This window comes from Leptinotarsa decemlineata, unplaced genomic scaffold (genome assembly GCF_025532065.1).
Source record: "Leptinotarsa decemlineata unplaced genomic scaffold, Ldec_3_MD MMD2_tig00002159_RagTag_RagTag, whole genome shotgun sequence".
Taxonomy (NCBI): Eukaryota; Metazoa; Arthropoda; class Insecta; order Coleoptera; family Chrysomelidae; genus Leptinotarsa; species Leptinotarsa decemlineata.
Genome location: NW_027412574.1, coordinates 6,243,652 through 6,264,020, shown reverse-complemented (window position 1 = coordinate 6,264,020; position 20,369 = coordinate 6,243,652). Strand labels below are relative to the sequence as shown.

General features: G+C 32.8%; 2 protein-coding genes and 1 long non-coding RNA gene across 6 annotated transcripts in view; 1 reads left to right on the top strand and 2 right to left on the bottom strand.

Annotated features, from left to right (window-relative positions):
* LOC111510378 (uncharacterized) overlaps positions 1–9,868 on the top strand; it is a 53,025-nt gene extending 43,157 nt beyond the window's left edge. For both annotated transcript variants that reach the window (XM_074177135.1, XM_023166287.2), the window contains exon 2: positions 6,919–9,868. In XM_074177135.1, coding sequence (XP_074033236.1) covers positions 6,919–9,633 — 2,715 coding nt within the window. In that variant the 3' untranslated portion in view covers positions 9,634–9,868. The remainder of the gene's footprint in view (positions 1–6,918) is intronic.
* Nup54 (nuclear pore complex protein Nup54) overlaps positions 1–14,183 on the bottom strand; it is a 60,257-nt gene extending 46,074 nt beyond the window's left edge. Inside the window, exon 1 of the mRNA XM_074177136.1 lies at positions 14,003–14,183. Coding sequence (XP_074033237.1) covers positions 14,003–14,036 — 34 coding nt within the window. The 5' untranslated portion in view covers positions 14,037–14,183. The remainder of the gene's footprint in view (positions 1–14,002) is intronic.
* Positions 14,184–19,166: 4,983 nt separating this feature from the next.
* LOC141483018 (uncharacterized) lies at positions 19,167–20,341 on the bottom strand. 3 transcript variants are annotated; one of them, XR_012465862.1, is made up of 3 exons: positions 20,019–20,341; positions 19,407–19,962; positions 19,167–19,323 (listed from the first exon to the last, which is right to left on the bottom strand). It is a non-coding gene; the product is annotated as an uncharacterized lncRNA (long non-coding RNA). The 3 variants fall into 3 exon arrangements; XR_012465861.1 differs by having other exon boundaries at positions 19,167–19,579; positions 19,731–19,962; XR_012465860.1 differs by having other exon boundaries at positions 19,167–19,962.
* Positions 20,342–20,369: the final 28 nt, after the last annotated feature.

Here is a 20,369-nt window from a genome sequence, read left to right as displayed (position 1 = left end):
GGAGAGCGAAGACCAAAAAAAGCACGCAAATTTCGATCAAAAGTCAAGATTTTGCACAATGTTTTTTTCGTTAAAACCCGTCCAACCCGTGTTAGGAATCACACATTAGAAGGTAAGACCTCGTTAGTCCTTAGCTCGCACTAGCTTCGACTTCTGAGGGTTGTCGTTCCAAGAGGTGCGACAGCTAGTTAACGGAAAAACATATTTTAATATCGTGGCGTAGTGCATCTGGAATTCTTGCCACATAGTCGTATGGTCAATAAATCTTGAAGTTATGCGCCGCTTGCGAGAAGCAATACGAAAAAAATCCGGTGTTGTCGAAAAACAATGCATGGCGTTTGCATCACGATAATGCAAAACAACACCGTAACCATGTCTCAGTCACCGTATTCACCAGATTTGCTCCCCCGAGACTTTTTCCTGTTCCCAATATTGAATTGACTTATGAAAGGACGACGTTTTGGATTGGAGAAATCGCTGGCACAAGTGTATTATGTCTTAGGGGGACTACTTTGAAGGGGACAAAATATAAATTGATGAATAAATAAATATTTTTCGAGAAAAATAAAAATTCACTTCATTTATGAACAGAGTAGCTGTAAGATTCAGTTTCAGTCATTTCCTGATGGTTGGTTGGTAAGCGAAACACGCGTCAAGAGTCGGTAATTTTGTTCTGCTTTGCGAAAATGTAACAGATTATCAAGTCCTATAAAATTAAATATACTATATATTTTCATTAGTCGAAAATTCATTACTTGATGCAAAAATGGGCAAACTTGAAATTATTTGCTATTGTAAGGAATCTGAAGCCGTCCCTGACCGATATATCAGCCAGCGAATGAACACATGACATCACCACGAAAGAATGCAGTCTGACTCGCCGAGAAAATACTAGGCGAGTACAGAAACCACTAGAGAAATCTAGAACGATCGTTACCGATATATAAGGCCTGCTTCCCGTCCAGAGATGGCAGTCGAATTTAGAAAGTGAATCGAGCGGTTAAATAAAGAATTCAAATAGTGAAAATAAATTAAGTGCAAAGTGTTGTAAATAAATTATTTTGCGATAGTGAAATATTGTTAGAAATAAATTTGTTTAAGACAGCAAATTCTTTAATTCGTTACACTATGAACGAAGAAAGTTACAGATTGGGGCTAACAAACTTCTTCAGCAAATAGATTATTCGAAATTATTGGTGACACAACTTGAAGGCTTCTGAGGTGTATCATTATCATGAAGAAATAGTTTTGTAATGACAGTATATTTAGGAAATTTCATATTGATGATATAAAGCGCTATATAGGGAAAAATACCTCACTTCTATATAATAATTATTCAGTGATATGCAACTTAATGCATTGTCAAAGAGATGCAGATGTCTTCGGGTCTCCGAAAGAACTCACTCACTATGTGAAATTTAGACCTCGTGATTCTTTGGCTCGTACAAGATTCTACTTAAAGGGTTGTGGTTTCTATGGGGTACGACAGCTAGCTCAAGCAGTAGGCATTTAAAATATTTACATATGAATAATGTTAAGAATTATTGTCAAAAAATAACATCTATGGCCACCTCAGTCACCAGATTCAACTATCCTGTATTTCTTATTTTGAAACGAACACTGTTTAGAAGGATAATTTATTTTAAAGAATTACAAGTTTGTCAATGGATTTCATCAGAAAATTATATACCAATAACAAAATCTGAGAAAAAGATAGGTAGCGATTGATTATTTTTTCAAATAACTTGAAAAAATTTACTCATTTTTCATTGTTCAGCCATGAATTCAGTAATAATATTATTTAACGCTCAAGTCAACTTTTATTATAAAATTAAAGTGTATAAAATAACATTTATAGCTTTCGTTCAATATAAGTAAAAAAAAGTATGTTAAACGATTTATTGAAAAAAAAGTTTATAATAATATAGATCATGTACTAAAAGCTAAAAAATAATTCGGAAGGTCCTAGGTAGCAGTCATTACACCACTCTCCTCAGCAATATACGCTATTATAATCAGATAAAAAAATAATAAAATACTTGGGCGTAATATTTACATATTTAATCAGATTACGCTACACCTAAAGATTTTATTATTTTATCTGATCAATACCCTAGATTGAGGGCCGTTCAAGTAATACGTAAGCACTATAGGGGGCGGGGGGTATTTGTTTTGCTTATTTTTGGTGACACGCGGGGCGGAAGGGTTGATTACCTCAGCAGTAGTTATTTACTTTTTCACACATATGGTTGAAAATGAAATGTGAAAACTGGTCGTTTCATTCATTACAAACTCAAGTACACTCAGGTACCTGGTATGTAGGTAAAACTCAGGCACTTGAAATTTAGGTACCTACTTCAAATTATAAAATAGTAATAAATATAAAATAAAATATAAAATACTAAAATTTAGTTAGTATCGTATTATCATACACGTTGAACTTTGTTATTGTTGATTCACTTTCGCCAAAGTTGAATTGTTTAATGAAGATGTCGTTACAAATAGACTAACCCAACTTATACCAAAAATTATTCGAAAGTTTTAAAAAATTTCATACAAATACGAAAGTACAAAATTTACAGAAGTAAGTAACGAAGCTCGACACGATACGAAATTTTGACTTGGGTGGGAGATCATCCACGCTTGTATCCCATTTCTGAGTTGACAAAGTTCTATGTATAGATTTGCATCTTTTTGTACTACTACTACTTTGTACTAGTAATGTACTATAGTACTAGTCAAGCCCTGTCATTTGATATCCATATTGGGGTAGCTGTGAAAAAATATGTAATCCGCTATTTTGTAGATGCGGCCATCTTGAATTCATTTCTCAAAATGTACTACTACTCTGCTAGTCATGCCCTGCCATCTGATACCCATATTGGGGTAGTTGTGAAAAAATATGTAACCCGCCATTTTGTAGCTGCGGCGATGACGCTGCCAGCTCAAAGTCCACACCAAACAGTGACTTTTCCGGGACACATTGGACGATGTTGGATCTCATTCATGTGGATTGGTATCGTTCCAAATTTGACAATATTGTTTGTTCACGTACCCATATATCCAGAAATGGACCACATCGTTGAAGATGATTTTTCGATGAAAATCAGGAACAGTTGCCAACTGCGAACACAAGTCGTTGTCTATGGTCGTTTTATCTTCAGTTCTTGGGTCAGTTGAATTGTGTGCGAGCGTAGGCCCAAGTCACGACGCAAAATTCGTCAAGTTGTGGTCTGTAAAAAGCCGAGTTCTTGGGAGCGACGCGAAATCAACTGCCTCGGATTCTTCTTAACACTCTCGCAGACAGCGGCGATGTTTTCGCCAGATCTTGCGTTTTGTCGACGGTGGTGGTGGAGCTCCATCTTGTTGAAAGTGTAAGATAAATTAATTTGATTTTCAAAACTAGTTTTTATTAAGGGGTCAATTATTTCTTAGCAGATTTTAGTACAGCTCACTAGTTAGATTTTCCTCAATGAATGGAGGGCCAATAATAGTATTCTCGAGATTACCACCCCAAACACTAACTTTCTCTCGAAACTGTGTATGACCTTCCCTAAAAGTCGCGAATTTTCATCGCTCCAGTAGCGACAATTTTGTGTATTAACATGTCCGTTAAAAAAAAATATTGAATTCTTTTGTTGAAATTGTCCTCATAAATTTTTATTTTATACTAGTAAAATGCTGGTGCTTTCCTTACAGTTTCGTGAGACATTTCAACTTGGTACGCCAATGCGTACCAATGGCGTGGTTTGGAAGAAGCAGCGCTTCGCCAATGCGAAGCGCTGCTTCTTCCAAACCACGGCGATTAGTTCTTTTTTTGTTATCACGGGAAACAGTTTCACTGAACTAAGCAATTAATTCCAGGACATTTTTATGATTTATATTACTGTTGGGATGTCTTCCATTGAACATTGTTGCCGTTCTTCTTTGTTGAAGTGTAAACAAGATTATTGAAAATAATTTAATAAACGCACAACCTCCAACTCCCAAAACTGATTTTACAATAACGTAATTACCTAGTCTATGGTATGTGAATGGTATTCAGTTTGAAATGTGGCAAAATAGGTAGAAAGTCCAAATTAGTTAGTGACGTTTATTTCTGTATTTTTAAATTGTCTTTCGTGACTAATGACTGTCATAAAGTTTGTGTGGTAGTCCTACGGTTCTCTTCAATTGTCTTTTTTTTCTGCTGCATTTATGCTGCCCACTGTTTGCTTTACCCTCATGAGTCATACGAAAGTTGTGATAAAGCAAATGCTGCCCTACAAAGCTACATTCGATATAGTAGTTTTTGGTTTATTAAAGAGAACAATGTACTTGTGATGCTCTTTTTGGAACTTTTGTTGTAGTAATGAAAATTACTGGAGTTTTTTCCCAACACCAAACCGTTATTCCAATACCTCGACACCTGTTTCGATCACCAATTGAACATCTTCAAGAGGAATATCAAACTGATCTTGTTCTTGAAGATGATCTCTTGGTGATCGAAACACGTGTCGAGGTGTTGGTGTTGGGAAAACACTTCAGTAATATTTAAAGAAAATAATATTCATTTGAATTAAAATTTTATTTTCTATTAATAATTTAAGAAATGCATTTCATTAGTTCGGACTTCCATTGTCTAATATGATATAAATTGATTTGAAATCCCTGAGAGAATCTGTAAAAAATTAAAAAGGTTACCTGATAACAATTATATTAAGCAAAAAAAACTGAAATTACAATGAAATAAAATACAAGCAACAACCAAAAAAAAAATTGAACTATTAACACGAGATGAAAATTGAAAAAAATGTTAGAAGAAATGAAAATTAATTAAAAGATTCCAAAACCAAGAAACTTTATGACGTTTTGATTGTTAGTATCCACAATCGTCTTCCGATGATAACTGGACTTATGTATAAGTAATTCATCGATTTTTAGCGGAAGCTGACCGTTTGGCGGGAGTTGGTCGTATTCCGCTTGATTAGAGGTTTCCATATGTTGCCTATATCTACGCTAACTTGGCTAAATGCGTTGTTGGACAACGCATTTAGCCAACATATATACGGCTTCTTTGATGAAGCGGAGAGAGGAAAGAGGGAATATGTAAAAGCACTTGAATGACCTATTAATAGTCAGATCTCTGAGGAATTAGTCCAGTTATCACCCGAAGACGATTTTGGATACTAACAATCGAAACGTCGTGAAATAACTTGGTTTTGGAATCTTTTAATTTTCATTTCTTGTTAATAATTTTTTCAATTTTCATCTCGTGTTAATAGTTGAATTTTTTTATTATTTGGTAGTTGCTTGTATTTTATTTCATTGTAATTTCAGTTTTTTGCTTGAATTAATTGTTATTTTTCAGCTAACATTTTTAATTCTTTACAGATTCTTTCAGGGATTTCAAATCAATTTATATCATAATAGACAATGGAAGTCCGAACTAATGAAACGCACCATGAAACATTGTCAACCACCTTCAAACAAAATTTAAGAAATGTTCAAAATGGTTTCCATTCTTTTCAAGACAATAATGGAGTCTATTTTCAAACTCTTGACTTACATTGGCAAATGTTTCTCTGGAAATAGCTCGGCATTCTTGGATTATTATTTCCTTCAGTTGCTCCAACGAATCAGGTTGTGACTTAAAAACAACATATTTTAGGTGGCCCCAAAAGAAGAAAAATCCATTGATTAGCATAATTATTATCTCCTGTTGAATATGTAATACATTTTTTTTCAAAAGATAAGTTGCCGTGTAGGTTTCTCTGATTCTATAATTCATGAACTATCCGAGGTTCAATAGATCTTTCCAACATGTGAGCTCCAGTAATGACAGTTTTGTTTATTTGCGTGCCCATTTAAATAAAGAGTGCACTCGTCACTAAAGCAAATATTTTTGTGGAGCCGAGGTTCTGCGATAATTCCAGTCACAAAATTCTTGAAGGATTTGCATTTTATATGGATGAAATTTATGTAATTCAAGTACTTTCCTTACAGATTCGCGAGATAATCTAGTTGCTGTAGCTGTCTGACGAATCGATAAAATATGATTCATTGAAAACTGTCCGAGTCCTTCAATTTGCTTTGCTTCGTTCAGTAATCTTGGTTAATCCATTTTTTAATTTGTAACAGTATCAGCTTCTTGAAATTTTGCTACTAGTTGGCGAATGTACACATGACTTACATTTCTCTTCGATTCTTCTGGTTAAATACTACAGTTGTTCTTAACAAACACTGATCTTCTCTACCATAAATAAATAAAAATCATTTCTACACGTTTAGCTGTATTTATAGGCCACTGTTGCAGATAAACATTCTGTTTCTTGTGTACAACGTATCGAAATAAAAATCAAATGTATTAATAATAAGAGCATCGTTTCCCGTCTTATAGTAAAAAATGCAATACAAAAATACCTCTCAGAAATGAATATTTCAGACACTCCTTTTTTGTTACTATTACTTATCAACTAGGTACATTTTCTCAGGTACAAATAAACAAAAATAGTACAGGTGTAAAATGTTAAAGAGTCTCAATATTAATGCTACGATGGTAATAAGAATGTTTTTAAACATTTTTAAAATAATAATAGAAAATAATAAATAGTGTTTTATTTAATGAACCAAAACTCACTACATTGAATGTAGCTTTGTAGAATGCCATTGAAGAGCTTTTAGATAATGTATCACAAGTATAGTGTTGCCATTAAGGAATATAAAGTTAGGGTGGCTTGGGGTAAGTGAAAACAAGTTAGCTATCACATCATTTTGGTTCCTCCTCCCTATTATGGAAGTTGCTTTCAGTGATTTCTTATATTTTATTTGGTTGCTCAGATATAGCCATTGTAAATTTCCAAATTGTCACCCTGTATATGGTTATCATCTCATAAATGGTTAAAGAGAAATTGAGAAGACATTTTTTTTCCATTTCAGTTTCCTCACTTCAAATGGCCTTCCCACAAAAAAAGTCTGGAGGATGATCCTGAATTGTCAGCTGGTGATATGATGAGCGATTCAATTTCTACCAAAGGTCAATTATCAACGAATATTTTTACGGCCACACGAGATGTTCTTGCAAGAGCCACCAAAGAGATCACTACAGAAAACATATTGAAGGAAAATGCAATTGGCGATGATATAGATACTCATTCAAGAAGTTCCGGTGAGAATATAGTTGAGTCATCACTATCGACACAAACACCTTTTTTACAACCTTCTAAGTCTGAAGAATTAACAAGTGTAACAAAATCTATCAACGAAATCACTAAAATGATATCTAACGTTGTATCCCTAGAAAAAAATCCTTTGGATACTGGAAACTCAACCTCAACTGAAGCACCAATAAAAGTTTATTCAGAAAGTCCTCTGATCACTACTTCTGAATTTAGAATAAACATGAATACTAATTCAAGTAATACTATCGATACAATGAAAAATGTTTTCACTGAAACTATGTCGAAAGAAAGAGGCTTATTCGAAAGTGGAACAAATGAAGAAACAATGTCAATGACGAGTAATACCATTGAGACATTACGACATATGTTTATGAAAGCCATAGCAAGAGAAAAACCACTACTAGATGATGTCAAAACTGAAAGTTCCCTTACTGAATTCAGTACTCCAACAGAAAAACCATTACTAGAAACTTTGTCAGTGAAAAATATTTTGAAAGAGGAAAACATTACAGTTAGTGAAAATGCAAGTGCTTTTGAAAAAATTAAAGGTTTGGTTTCATCAACTACAGAATCCAACAATATAACTGACTTTAGTCAAAGTGATATGGAGAAAATTGAAGATATGTTGTCAACAACTCAGATGGCTCACGATTCTATAAAAACAAGTGGTTCTATTGATATGAGTTCAGATGTGTTTAGTGAGCCAACTACAGCTATAAATGATTTTGAAAAATTAACAGATATCTTATCATCAACAGATAGATCTTCAATGAAATTAGATAATATCAAATCCAATAGTACTATAGAAATATTAACAGATATGTTCCAAGAATCATATAGCACCGAGCCAACAGGTGTTGAAGAAATGAAAGATATGCTCTCGACGACTCTAACAGAAAGGCCTTCGGCTGAACTCAGTCAAAATAAATTAGAAAAAATTAAAAATATTTTCACTGCAACTTCACAGACCGATGAGCCTTTCCTACGTGATATAGTGTCAACAACACTTACTGAAAATGCTTCAATGGAACTCAGTGAAACCAGCTCCGAAAAAATTAAAGGTATTTTTTCATCAACTTCAGAGACTGATGAGCCTGCAGTCAGTTTTGGTTGGAGCACAGGTACCAATGATTCTACTGACTTGATGACAGATATATTTAATGAGTCAACTGAAACAACATATTACCATCCTCCAAATATATTTCATACACTTAAAAATATGTTGTCAACAACAAAAGACCCTTCAATCGAGTTAAATTTGAAAACAAGGACAAACAGTACTGCTGAACTGATGGCAGATAGAATGAAAAATGTTCTGTCTGTGGATTTACCAACGAAAAATCCTCCATTTGATGTTGGAAAAAACAGTACGGTAGACATACCAGCAGATGTATTCAATATATCAACTTCAACAGAGGAAACTATTCTAAATACAAACATGGGAAACCTTAAAGATATTTTGTTAACAGACAATTTGACTAACGCTTCAACAAAACAGTCTTCAATAGAATTTGATTTGAGCACACAGGCAAACAGCTCTGATAGTACCATAGCAGATTTATTATATAGATCAACTCCAATGAAACAACAAATTTTTGAAGAAATGAAAGATATTTCTTCAACAACCATAGCAACAGGAAAGGATTCAATAAATTCAATTACAAGTACCAACAGCAATATTATAGCAGATATTTTCAATAATTTCACAACAGTGAATCAAAGTACAAGTTTGAACAGTACTATTAATATGTCAGTACCAGAATTAACATCTGTTTCTACAAATGACATTAATATTAATTTAAATTCAACCATCAGCACCAACAAAACAATATTCGAAAAATCCACACAAATGTACACACCTAGCAGTACTGTGGATTTCTTCAATATGTTTAGTGGAAATGCATCGACAGAAAAACCACTTCAACTAAAATTGAATAGTACTTTGGATATTTTCACAACTGAAATGTCTACAGAAGCTTCACTGATTTCAACCTCTAATTCAACAAGAACAACTTTTATTAATTTCAATAATGCGGTTACCTCAAACAGTACCTCTATTTTCAGTACCGAGTCTACTATCAATACCAACTTCAGTACGGATGTATTGGAAAGTAGTAAGTTTACAGAGAAAATGGACTCAGGAAGTCCGTACCATATGAGCACTATCAAAACAACAATTGAAGATATATTTTCTACGATTACTAGTAATAACAGCTCCCTAACTGAAGAGACCTTCTATGCAACAGATAAGGAAACCCAAACTGGTGGAGAATCAGATTTAACTCTATACATAATTGTAGGAGTCATTCTAATAGTTTCGATAATTTTTATCATAGGTGGATATATTCTTTGTAGAAAATGTAGGAAAAACTCAAAATCTCCAGGGTGTTATTATAGCACTCGTTTGAAAGATTACAGTGATTCTAGTGTCAAAACTGTTTCAGAAACTGATACGTTAAATATCAGATTATAACTTAATATAGATATTACCTTAGACTTTTCGGTTATTGAATGTAATTCTGTTATATTTGTACAAAGTCAATTTTTTTATTCTTGATTGTAAAGTTTACCATTCCAGATTCAATGTAATTTTTGTTTCGATCTATATTTATGTGAATTTCTGGCACACACTCAAGAATTAGAAAAAAAATTATAAGAGTTTTATATTTGTTAGAAAAATTACATAATATAATCTTTCAAACACTTTATTTAAGTTTTTTTATGAACTGAACGATTATGTACGATGACTTTGAAAATAATGAAGATTTGTAAGTCCCTCTTTTTTATCAATTTTGGGTCCATATGCTTTTGGGTCCAATATGCTTTTGAATGGCGATGGTGATTATACTTGGTAATATATTGCTAAAAAAATAACCCAGACCTAAGAGTGGGGAAATTAATAAAACAGAATATTACCAAAATATTCAGCTGAGTTAGTGAGAAAAAGCTTGAAGTCTGACATTACAAAATATCAGAACGAATGGATGCTCCAAGAAACCAGTAGAATGAAGACTGGCTGGAAGATTGCAGAGGATAAACAAGGTGGAGTAGCCAGTACATATGTAAAAGAATTATCAGAGAGAATCAGAAAAATTAAAGTCCAACCAATACCAGAACCTTGAGATAATAGTGAATCACATTTCGATATAAGAGGCGATTGAACGTATGAATATCTGAGTACAAGAGGAATTCCCAACAAGGAGAAAATAAAAAATTGAAAGTAGCTGTTCTTCTTCAAAAAATACCTACCCAGTGATTGAAAAGGTCCAATGTGGAGTTGGAATAGCTTCAAAGTAAGACTATGATCAACTAAAACGTTCTGATTCATTATCAAACGCTTGACGTTACAAAATACCAATTTGACATATCAACATTATCAATTTGAACGATCCAATATTATTTTAATGAAAATATATAAGACAATTCACAACACACCCCCAACTTGAGTCAGACATTTTCAGAAGAGTAACTCAATTTCAGTTTCATGTCTTTCATTACAAAATTTCCATTTTTTTGGTCTATATTGTTTATTATTCCTGAAGCAGTAGGAATCATTGATTTTGAAGTAGAGTCAAGGTGTTTTTTGATTTTTACATTCATATCAAAACCAGAGACTGCCAATGATACTAGCTCCCCATTTTGAACTTCTTTGCAAAATTATGATGAGTCTTCAGGAAGGAAGGCAGGATTCCACAAGAGGATACAACATGGCTGCACACATATCTGATTTAACATTGAAAGTTTCCAACGATCTCAACTGTGATTCTAACTTATCATATAAGAAAGTGAGTTTGGTTTTATTCTTAATGTCATTAATGACCAAATTTTAGCAGTTCTCGTACATACACCTCCTCTAAGAGATATTTTCATCCGTGTTAGGAATAACACGTTAAAAGGTAAGACCTCGTTAGTCCTTAGCTCGCACAAGTTTCTCAACTTCTGAGAGTTGTTCGTATGGGGGCGACAGCTGATTAACGGAAAAACAGATTTTAAAACAGATTTTTGAATCTGCCTTCAAGGCTTTCTATTACCCAAAGATGCCATTGCATAGGGAAACACGTGTCACAGTTTTGTAAACTTCCAAGTAGAAATCTCATAATAAAGTGTATTTTTTGAATACGTTACTTTGGAATAGTTATGTCCACTGGGTGGGTAACTCTCAACTTACTGACGAGCACGAGTCTCAGGAATGGTTACTTGAAGAAAATATTGAAAATTGTCTTCATTTGCAAGATCTATATCCTCGTGTATACGAAGTTGGCTCCAAAATGGAAACCAGTCGTTCACCTCACCTTTAAATTCCTTGAATTCGATGGATGGTAGCTTCAACTTAAGTTTGGAGTGAGAACAATTGGATGTTATACTAGTCAGTTTCATCGAAAGTGTTTCAATAAATTACACTTCAATTTGTGATATTTGGTCATGTATTCATCAGCCAATTCAATCTCCTCACATACACAATCAGGGTTTTCTTTCAACAGTAGATCGAATAACTGCTTGTCGAGACCACTAACTGTTTAAAAAATTTAATCTAATAGCTGTACATTTTCTTGAAATTCAATAATATTTTGACTCCCATCCTTCAGCAACCTTCTCGCAGTATCATACATTCAAGTAAAGGACTCTCTGAACGAGCCTATAACATGTTTTCATCTTCTCCATAATCAGCAAAAATTTTGTCCTGTCACAATCGCCAAAATATTTGTCTTCGAAAACAGTGGTTGAAAACGTCCAATATGGAGTTGGAATAGCTTCAAAGTAATACTATCATCAACTGAAACGTTCTGGTTCATTATCACAACCTTAGCGTTACAAAATCATCAATTTGACATATCAAAATTATTAATTATACTGAATGATTCAATATTATTTAAATAAAAATATGTAAGACAATTCACAACAGTAGCAGAGCACTCCTGAACCATCATCGCAAGTCGACCAAGGTAAAAATCACCTACAGCAATGAACACTGGAGTAAGTAGAAGTTCAAAGAAGATGCTTACATACACAACAATTCTTTCACTGAATCAGGGAATATGGCCTTTTAATTAGTATTTTCAACATTTTATTTATTTTTATTAACATACCTCATCTGTATAATTCATTTCATTCCCTTGGTATAAATTTGTTGTATGTTATATATTTTTTTTAGAGTTCACAATGATTTTTTATGTTATGTGTTATGTTTTTCAATTTCCTTTCATATTTGTACTTTATTTTCATACAAGTGAATGAAAAATAATATTCATTTTCAAACCATTCTGATATAGTAACAAATATTCATTGATATATCACAGCATAGATAATTTAGGCAACGATTCACCAGATTGTGAAAATAACATCTTTATCCACCGAAGTCAGTGTAAAAAGTCCTAAACAAATCTTATGAGAACACATGCCAATATATTGTATGTATATAAGTAATCCTAAATTAATGCATAACTGTACTTGAGAAGGATTAGATCTGATAGCATTTCATTTGAGCTAAAGGTAATTATTTAGTTATATGAAGTTCAACATGTTTATACAAAGAAAGTTCGAACCTCTGTTATTTACCAAAAACGATTTTCAAGTTCATTCTAAAAAAAAGTAATAAAATGAGAATAAAAGACAAAACAAATTTGCAAATAATTAAATACATGTTTGACAATACATTAATCAAGTTTAAAAAGTGCTTCAGAGAATTATAGAAATCAATATAATTATAGCAAGGATATTTTTATATGATAAATAATGAGTGATACAATTCCACAATAGAAAAATCGTTTTGAACCAATTTTTAAATTTTGCTACTGTATTAAAAAATGATTTGCATTGTTGAGAGAGAAGATCCCACTCTAGTCAACTTAAAATGATTTCAAATTACAATATGTCCATGTTGGATTATCTTGAATCATGTTATATTTTCAACAAGATTTTCATTTGGAAATGAAGTACAGTGATAATGGAATGGAATTTAAATAATGTAGATTAAAAAGTGTTCTTCTGAATTTGAATCAAATAAATTAGGTACAGTTGATGAAAATAGACATAAAAAAAATTAACAAATACATCAATCTAACAAGAATAATTTTCTCATGCACCCAGAACTGTGACACTTTTTCGTCGAGAGAAAAACATATTTAGCACACCTGGCCTGGTTTAATTTTATGAATACACTTTTTGTGACATTACTCACAACTTGCCTCAGACTCCTTGATTTCCATCACTTTGTCTATTGGGGTGCCTAACACTTCTCAACAGATTTGATAGAACCAGAAATGATATGTTGATACTTCAGGAAAAAGTGAAAATTAATGAGTTAATGATATGTTGATACTTCACGAAAAAGTGAAAATAAATGAGTTAATGAAACTCAGTTTCTGGATTATGGAAATCAAGAAGACTGAAATAAGTTGAGGACTGCAAAAACAGTGGGTTAGTAAAACTGTATGTCCTTGATTTTCAACCCTAATAACAGGAGTAAGAATTTCTCTTACTTTTCATTAATTGAAGAAGTCAAGAGTATCAAATGAATACTAATATCGGAGTTAAAGGTTATTCAGTCCACTAGCAGAAGTTTTTGTCAATATTTAAGTATATGATTTTTGGATGAATAAATGAAGTAAAGCCATGCGAGAGTCACCACGATTTTATAGAAGTACTGTGATATCAGGAGATATATATTTTTAAAACTGAACAGATTCAAATTCCGTATAGTATTTATTCACAACATTACTCAAATATATAGGCAATCAATATATAATTACCGGTAGAAAATGTATCGAAGAAATTATTACAAACTATTGTTGAATATTTCAATTTTCCATAATTGTACAATTACTGATAAACAGAATACTCACTTTTCGCTGGAGTACTACCGAAAGAGAAAGCCATTATGCTAAGATGTAAGTAATTACAGAATCACAGCAAAGCCCAAAACTACAGCGTCGTCATTAAAAGTTGGAAATTAATTGAACAATATTTCAAAATCCAAACAACAAAAAATTACATTCTAAACATAACCACAAAAAATTTTTGAAATGACAATAAGGAAGCCTAAGAGTATGTTCCGTTTGATAAATAATTTTGGTTAACCTAACCGGTTTGTGTTGCTGACATCTTTAGACAACAACTACTACAAATGGTAACATTATTACTTAAAAAATGAACTGATTATTTAATTAAAAAATTTCAATGAAACAGCATAAAAATCACAAATTTGAAGAATTTAATTGAACATGCAAAAACTACACAAACCCAAACGTGACGTTCAATGCTGCCCAGTTGCCCAATATTGGCATGTGGGTGTCGCCAGTATTCTATAAGTAATAATGCTGAACAAGTCTGAACTTACAATAAATTTACATAAAAATCTTTCTGTTTGAGAAATTTTCTTGAAATGTATCACTGAAATTCAAAAAAAAACTCATGAATTGACAGGTTTTGTGCATTTTATGTCATCTTTCAGTTGGTCGGTTATTTGTTGTAGGTATAGAAAGAGACACATTCCAAGTGAATCGAGCGATTTATACCAACGCTGCTATCATTTTCAGATAAATAACTTTTACAATGACCACTAACGTCTTCTGAGTAGTTTTCTAAATTCTAATTGGTAACCTGACCTCGCCTTTATTAGATGAAGGTGTAACTGATCCTGAAGATCAACATAAAAAATGAGATAATTTTTTGGGGGTAGTTTTTCACAGAACATTCTGTCACGCCATACTTGTTGAATAATAAAACTTTTTCCTCGTACACTTTCAGGGGAGTGGAATTCATTATTGTTCAAATGCCCTGTATTTCGATGAAAGCTTAGGAACATCCATTTCATAAGAATAATCTCAGAAAATTATCTATAAAATTCGAAATTTATGTGACATACGCGAGAAAAAATAATGCAATGGTTACTTTAAGAATCAGCTTGGACTTGTCATATCTCTGACGGAAACCCTGAGCCTTTGAACGCTGATCAAAATATAAGTATGAATTAACCGTTGTCACTGCGAATTTTTCAATTTACAGTTGTGGCCATGAATTCACATTATAACTGTGAATTTACAGTTGTAGTTGTGGTTTGTGGAAAAATAATATGGATTTTTCTGGTTCTTCTAGCCTTCTGAATATTCATAAAATGAACACAAGTGGTGATAGAGTTTGAAAGTTACTTAAATTCAATGTCAATTCGAATTCATATTTCAGGCTATTTTCAAATATGATTATGTCGAAAAAAAAAGTTCAGAAAAACTTCCTTCACTGTTTGAGATTTCTAAGAACCACATCAATCATTTGAAATAATAGAAGAAAATATTAACATCTTCCATATTTTTACCGAAACATGTGAATTTTCATTCTTTTAACCAATGGAACATATATGCACTGGCTGGGCCCTGGTTTTACCAATGGAAAAAACTATCAGGTGGGTTCGGTTTTGAAAATTTGGAGTCGAGCTAGCAGACGCAGATTTGATACCACGACGTGTTGGAAATATCGGTTAGGATTCATGGTTTCTGGTTCTGGGTGTGTAGAAATGTCCGATGAAGTTCAAGTTATCTTTAATATGAGGAAAATACAGGAATAGAACATAATACTTGACAATTACAAAAAAATAATATATATTACATCTCTATCAGAGTTTCAAAACTGACATTGCTCTTTCAAACATATATATGGTGAGCAGGGCCGTAGCGACAAATACCAGGGGGGAAGGAATCCAAATTTTCCCAACCCTACCAGCAAAATTTCCCAACTTTTGAAAAAATGAAAGCCGAGAGAGTCGTTACTACTATAATAAATTAATTTTCATACTTAGCTATCCAAAGATTGGCTGAATGCTTGTGCCCGTTAGGGTATGCACAAACAAAAATAAATTTTTGTTAATTATAAAAATAATAATGGCAGTTATTCTACTTTGGACCAAGGTCCTTGGTCTTCCACCATATCCACCATGTATAGGAATATTAAATACAAATGAAAAGAAACAGCATTTAAATAATATTGTGTTTATTGTTTTCTACTATTATTTTTTCTAAATTCACGACCCGAAGTTTCTCAACTTTTCCAAGTCGAAAAAACAGCGAAAAGTTGGGAATTTTGAAAAATTGTCACTTCAAAATTTGTGGACTCTCACTTGGGAGAAATTAAACTTTTTTGAAGTTTTCAAACAACTCAGAATTTCAAAGTATGGGATCTCCAAGACATGCATGTTAGGAAATCCCAACCTTCTCCTGGTCCTTTCCCTTTTCTTATTACCTCTCCCTTTCTTTTCTCTCATTTTTATTTTTTTTATTTTTATTTATTTTTTTACTATTATTTTTTTTTCTATTTTTACGGCCCAAAATTTCCCAACTTTTCCCAAGTCGAAAAATCAGGGGGGGAAGGCCTCTCCCATCCCCCCATGGTGACGGCCCTGATGGTGAGCCGAAGTAAATGAATCACATTTGGACATCCTGAATGTATCTAACATACATTCACTCAAACATAATCATCCAATTTATTTTGTACACCTACCAATATAATACGCTTATTGACTGATTTAGAGAAAAAAAGAACCGTCTTAGTTCATTAAACTGTCTGAAAGGGTGAAAATAGGGTGGAAATATTTTAAAAAATCGAAACATGAAAAATCAACTTTGTACACCTACAATATGAAGACATGTTATTCCTGATGATCTATTCGAGAGACAAAACTTCACGTCTTAGTTTTCCAGGCCGTCTGAGGGGGTGAAAATGGGGTGGAAAGTTGGAAAAATTTCGTTACATGCAAAACCGACGTTGTACACCTACAAAATTGAGATATGTTATTCCTGATGATCTATTCAACAAAAAAACTTCACGTCATTGTTTTCCAGGCCGTCTGAAGGTGTGAAAATGGGGTGGAAAGTTGGAAAAATTTCGTAACATGAAAAATCGACTTTGTACACCTACAAAATTGAGATATGTTATTCCTGATGATCTATTCGACAGAAAAAATTCACGTCATAGTTTTCCAGGTCGTCTGAGGGGCTGAACATGGGGTGAAAATATCAAAAAATTTCTTAACATGAAAAATTGATTTTGTACACTTACATGTTTGAGATATGTTATTCCTGATGAAGTATTCGACAAAAAAAACTTCACGTCATAGTTTTGCAGGGGGTGCAAATATAAAAAAATTGCGTAACATGAAAAATTGACTTTGTACACCTACAAAATTGGGATATTTTATCCCTAATGATCTATTGGACAGAAAATACTTCACGTCATAGTTTTACACGCCGTCTGAGGGGGGCAAACTTAATAAAATCATATCTTTGAAAACTGAATTTGAACACCTACAAGATTTCATGTAACGAAATTTTTTAATATTTTCACCCCCTTAGACGGTCTGGAACACTATGACGTGAAGTTTTTTTTGTCGAATAGATCATCATGGATAACATATCTCAAACTTATAGGTGTACACATTCAACTTTCGAAGATACAATTTTTTCAACTTCCCACCCCATTTTCACCCCCTTAGACGGCCTGAAAAACTATGACGTGAATTTTTCTTTGTCGAATATATCATCAGGAGTAACATATCTCAGTTTTGACCAGAAATGGTCCGCGGTATTTCATTTGATTGTTTTAGTTGGCCGGGGGAAATATGTGGTTCTCTAATGGCTAGTGTATCTTCCAGTTCGAACTTAACTCCGTTAAACCGCTTTTTATCAGAATATAATATTTATATTTAATAATTTTGTAAATATTTAAATTTATCAGAATTTAATATTTACAAAATTCTCTGAACTCTTTGCTCGTGAAATCACTTCCCCTGTCGTTAACAATGACTCTGAGTGCACCGTAATCGTTGAGGAAAAGTTTAATTTTTGTGATTGTTTCCTCTGACTGTGTACTTCTCTGTGCATAAAATTTCACGAATCTTGAAAAACATCAACGAGTGATATGTACATCTTTCCTGCGGTACTTTTAGCAAAAGTTCCAAGGTGACCTATATGCAACTTAATCAACGTAATTTTTAACTGGAATTTTCGGTGGATGTAATATTCCTAGCGCCTTTCCACCGGGAATCTTCAATAAAGAACATTTGAAACAGCCTTGTATGTGCTTCTCCACATATCTTTCCATACCTCTGAACCAAAAAAATTTAATACTTTTTACTATCTAATACAGTTTTCCTGTTTCTATTTCATGTTGCTTACTCAAATGATTCTCTTAATCAATTCTTTCTTGTTCATCTTTGCATAAGATTTTAAAATTTCGGTTTAGTTTTTTGTCGCTTTTCTGAATCATCAAAATTGTTTTTCAGGAATTATCATGAACAAGTTGATTCTCTTTGCATAAATCATCATCTGAATCATTTTCCACTGAATCACGACTCAAATTATCTACATTATGAAACATTTCCTCTCCACTTCTATGTTTAATTTCGAATAAATACTCAAATAAATACAATTTTTCACCAAAAAGTGTTACAACTTGGTCAAAGCAATTAAAGGTATAGTTATAATTGCAAAATTTTTGATGAACCTGTCAAAAAATCCTGTTAGACTAAATTCATGCTTATTTCTTGGGAATGAAAACTTATTTACAGCTTCAAGTTTCTGAGCACCAGGTAATAAATCTTTTTCTGTTAGTTGAAAATCCAAACGTTTTACAGATTTTTATCGAATTCACATTCAAAAAATTTCAAAGTTTGTTTTGCCTTATATACCTGTAACAATAAACACTTTCCGAAATTTGTCAAGCATATTCAACTAACTTACTGCTCCGATTAAAATTTCGTCCAAATATAATACTGAGATCGTGTTTCCCAAGGGACCTAATGCCAAAGTCATGAGTCTCAAAAATTCAAATGGTGCATTAACCAAACCGGAACACATTCTTTCAAATTCTGAAGTTTCTTCAGGATAAATAAATGCAGTTTTATATTTTGATATAAATAACATAAGATCTAATGTACAAAATAATTCACTTTCAGTATAAGTAATTCAAAACACTCGTCATAATGCGGGATATAAAAATTGTGAGAGTTAAATTTTTTAAAGTCTATCACTAATCAAATTTCGCTCGACGATTTGGGTACTAGTAAAACTGATGAAGCATATGGAGAGTTTGTTTCATTTTGACAAGTGAGCCTGTGTCTTCACTTTTCACTCGTGTATATTGGTTGCAAAACATTCACGAAATTCAGTTGACAACTCTGAAAGTTTCTGCCTGTTATCAAGCGATTCACTTTCATCGACATTAATTATCTAGTATAATTGGCAGTCTTTTATTATTCACCTGTACGTTCGATTCAACAAAACTTTCATTGTTTCCTCGTATTTCTCCAATACGATCTCCATCTTTCAGGTCTATGTCGCAGTCAGTTATAGTTGGTAAATGTAATACTAAACGATTGGATATCACTACCATTTCTTTTATTGTGCATATTGCACTTTCAGGATTGACAAAAGCTGGAACAGTGAAAAAATCATTGATTTTAACTCTTCCCACATCTCATCCTTGTTCATTTCAAAATCAAAAGCTTTTTTAAATCTGATTCTGAAATCTTGAAAGTTTTCATTCAGAAGCTCTTTCTATATAACATTTTTTCGCAATACCAACCATATGGACTTTCGCAGTTCGTATAGTAAACTCATGAGTCTAATTGTGTAGAACCGCCGCATGATTCAAACTGGTAAGTCAATCCATTGCGGGTTTCCTTAACGATTCTCCATCGAAATTTTCTAATCTCTGATTGAAATCTGACATCATGTGGAACTCCTTGTTTTATTCATTTCCAATTAGTTTGACCTTTTTTTTAATATGAGACAGCTGGAGTTTCTTTACAATAGAACTATAATTAATATTTTTTTAATGCGAAGATTTTTCATACAACTTTTTGAAAATTACCAGTGTTGAACATAGCATTATTTTGTCAACGAGAATATGTTGTGAACTATTCTTTGACAAGATGAAAAAGATCCAAAACTCTAATCAAAAGTTAATTATTTTGTAAAAAACAGCGAAAACTGTTTTTTCATATATCGAAAATGTCAACTGAAAAATCTGTCTGATCCTAACGTTGATCTCGGAGCTCAACCAACATAAGGGGTTATGTCGGTGGATTCACCGACATAAGGGGTTATGTCGGTGGAGCTATCACTCACATTTTTTCTTCTCTCTCGTAAATCCGTAAACACCGACATTATATCGATGTCCGTAAATCATAAAATGCTTGCTGAGCACGGCACGCTCAGATAT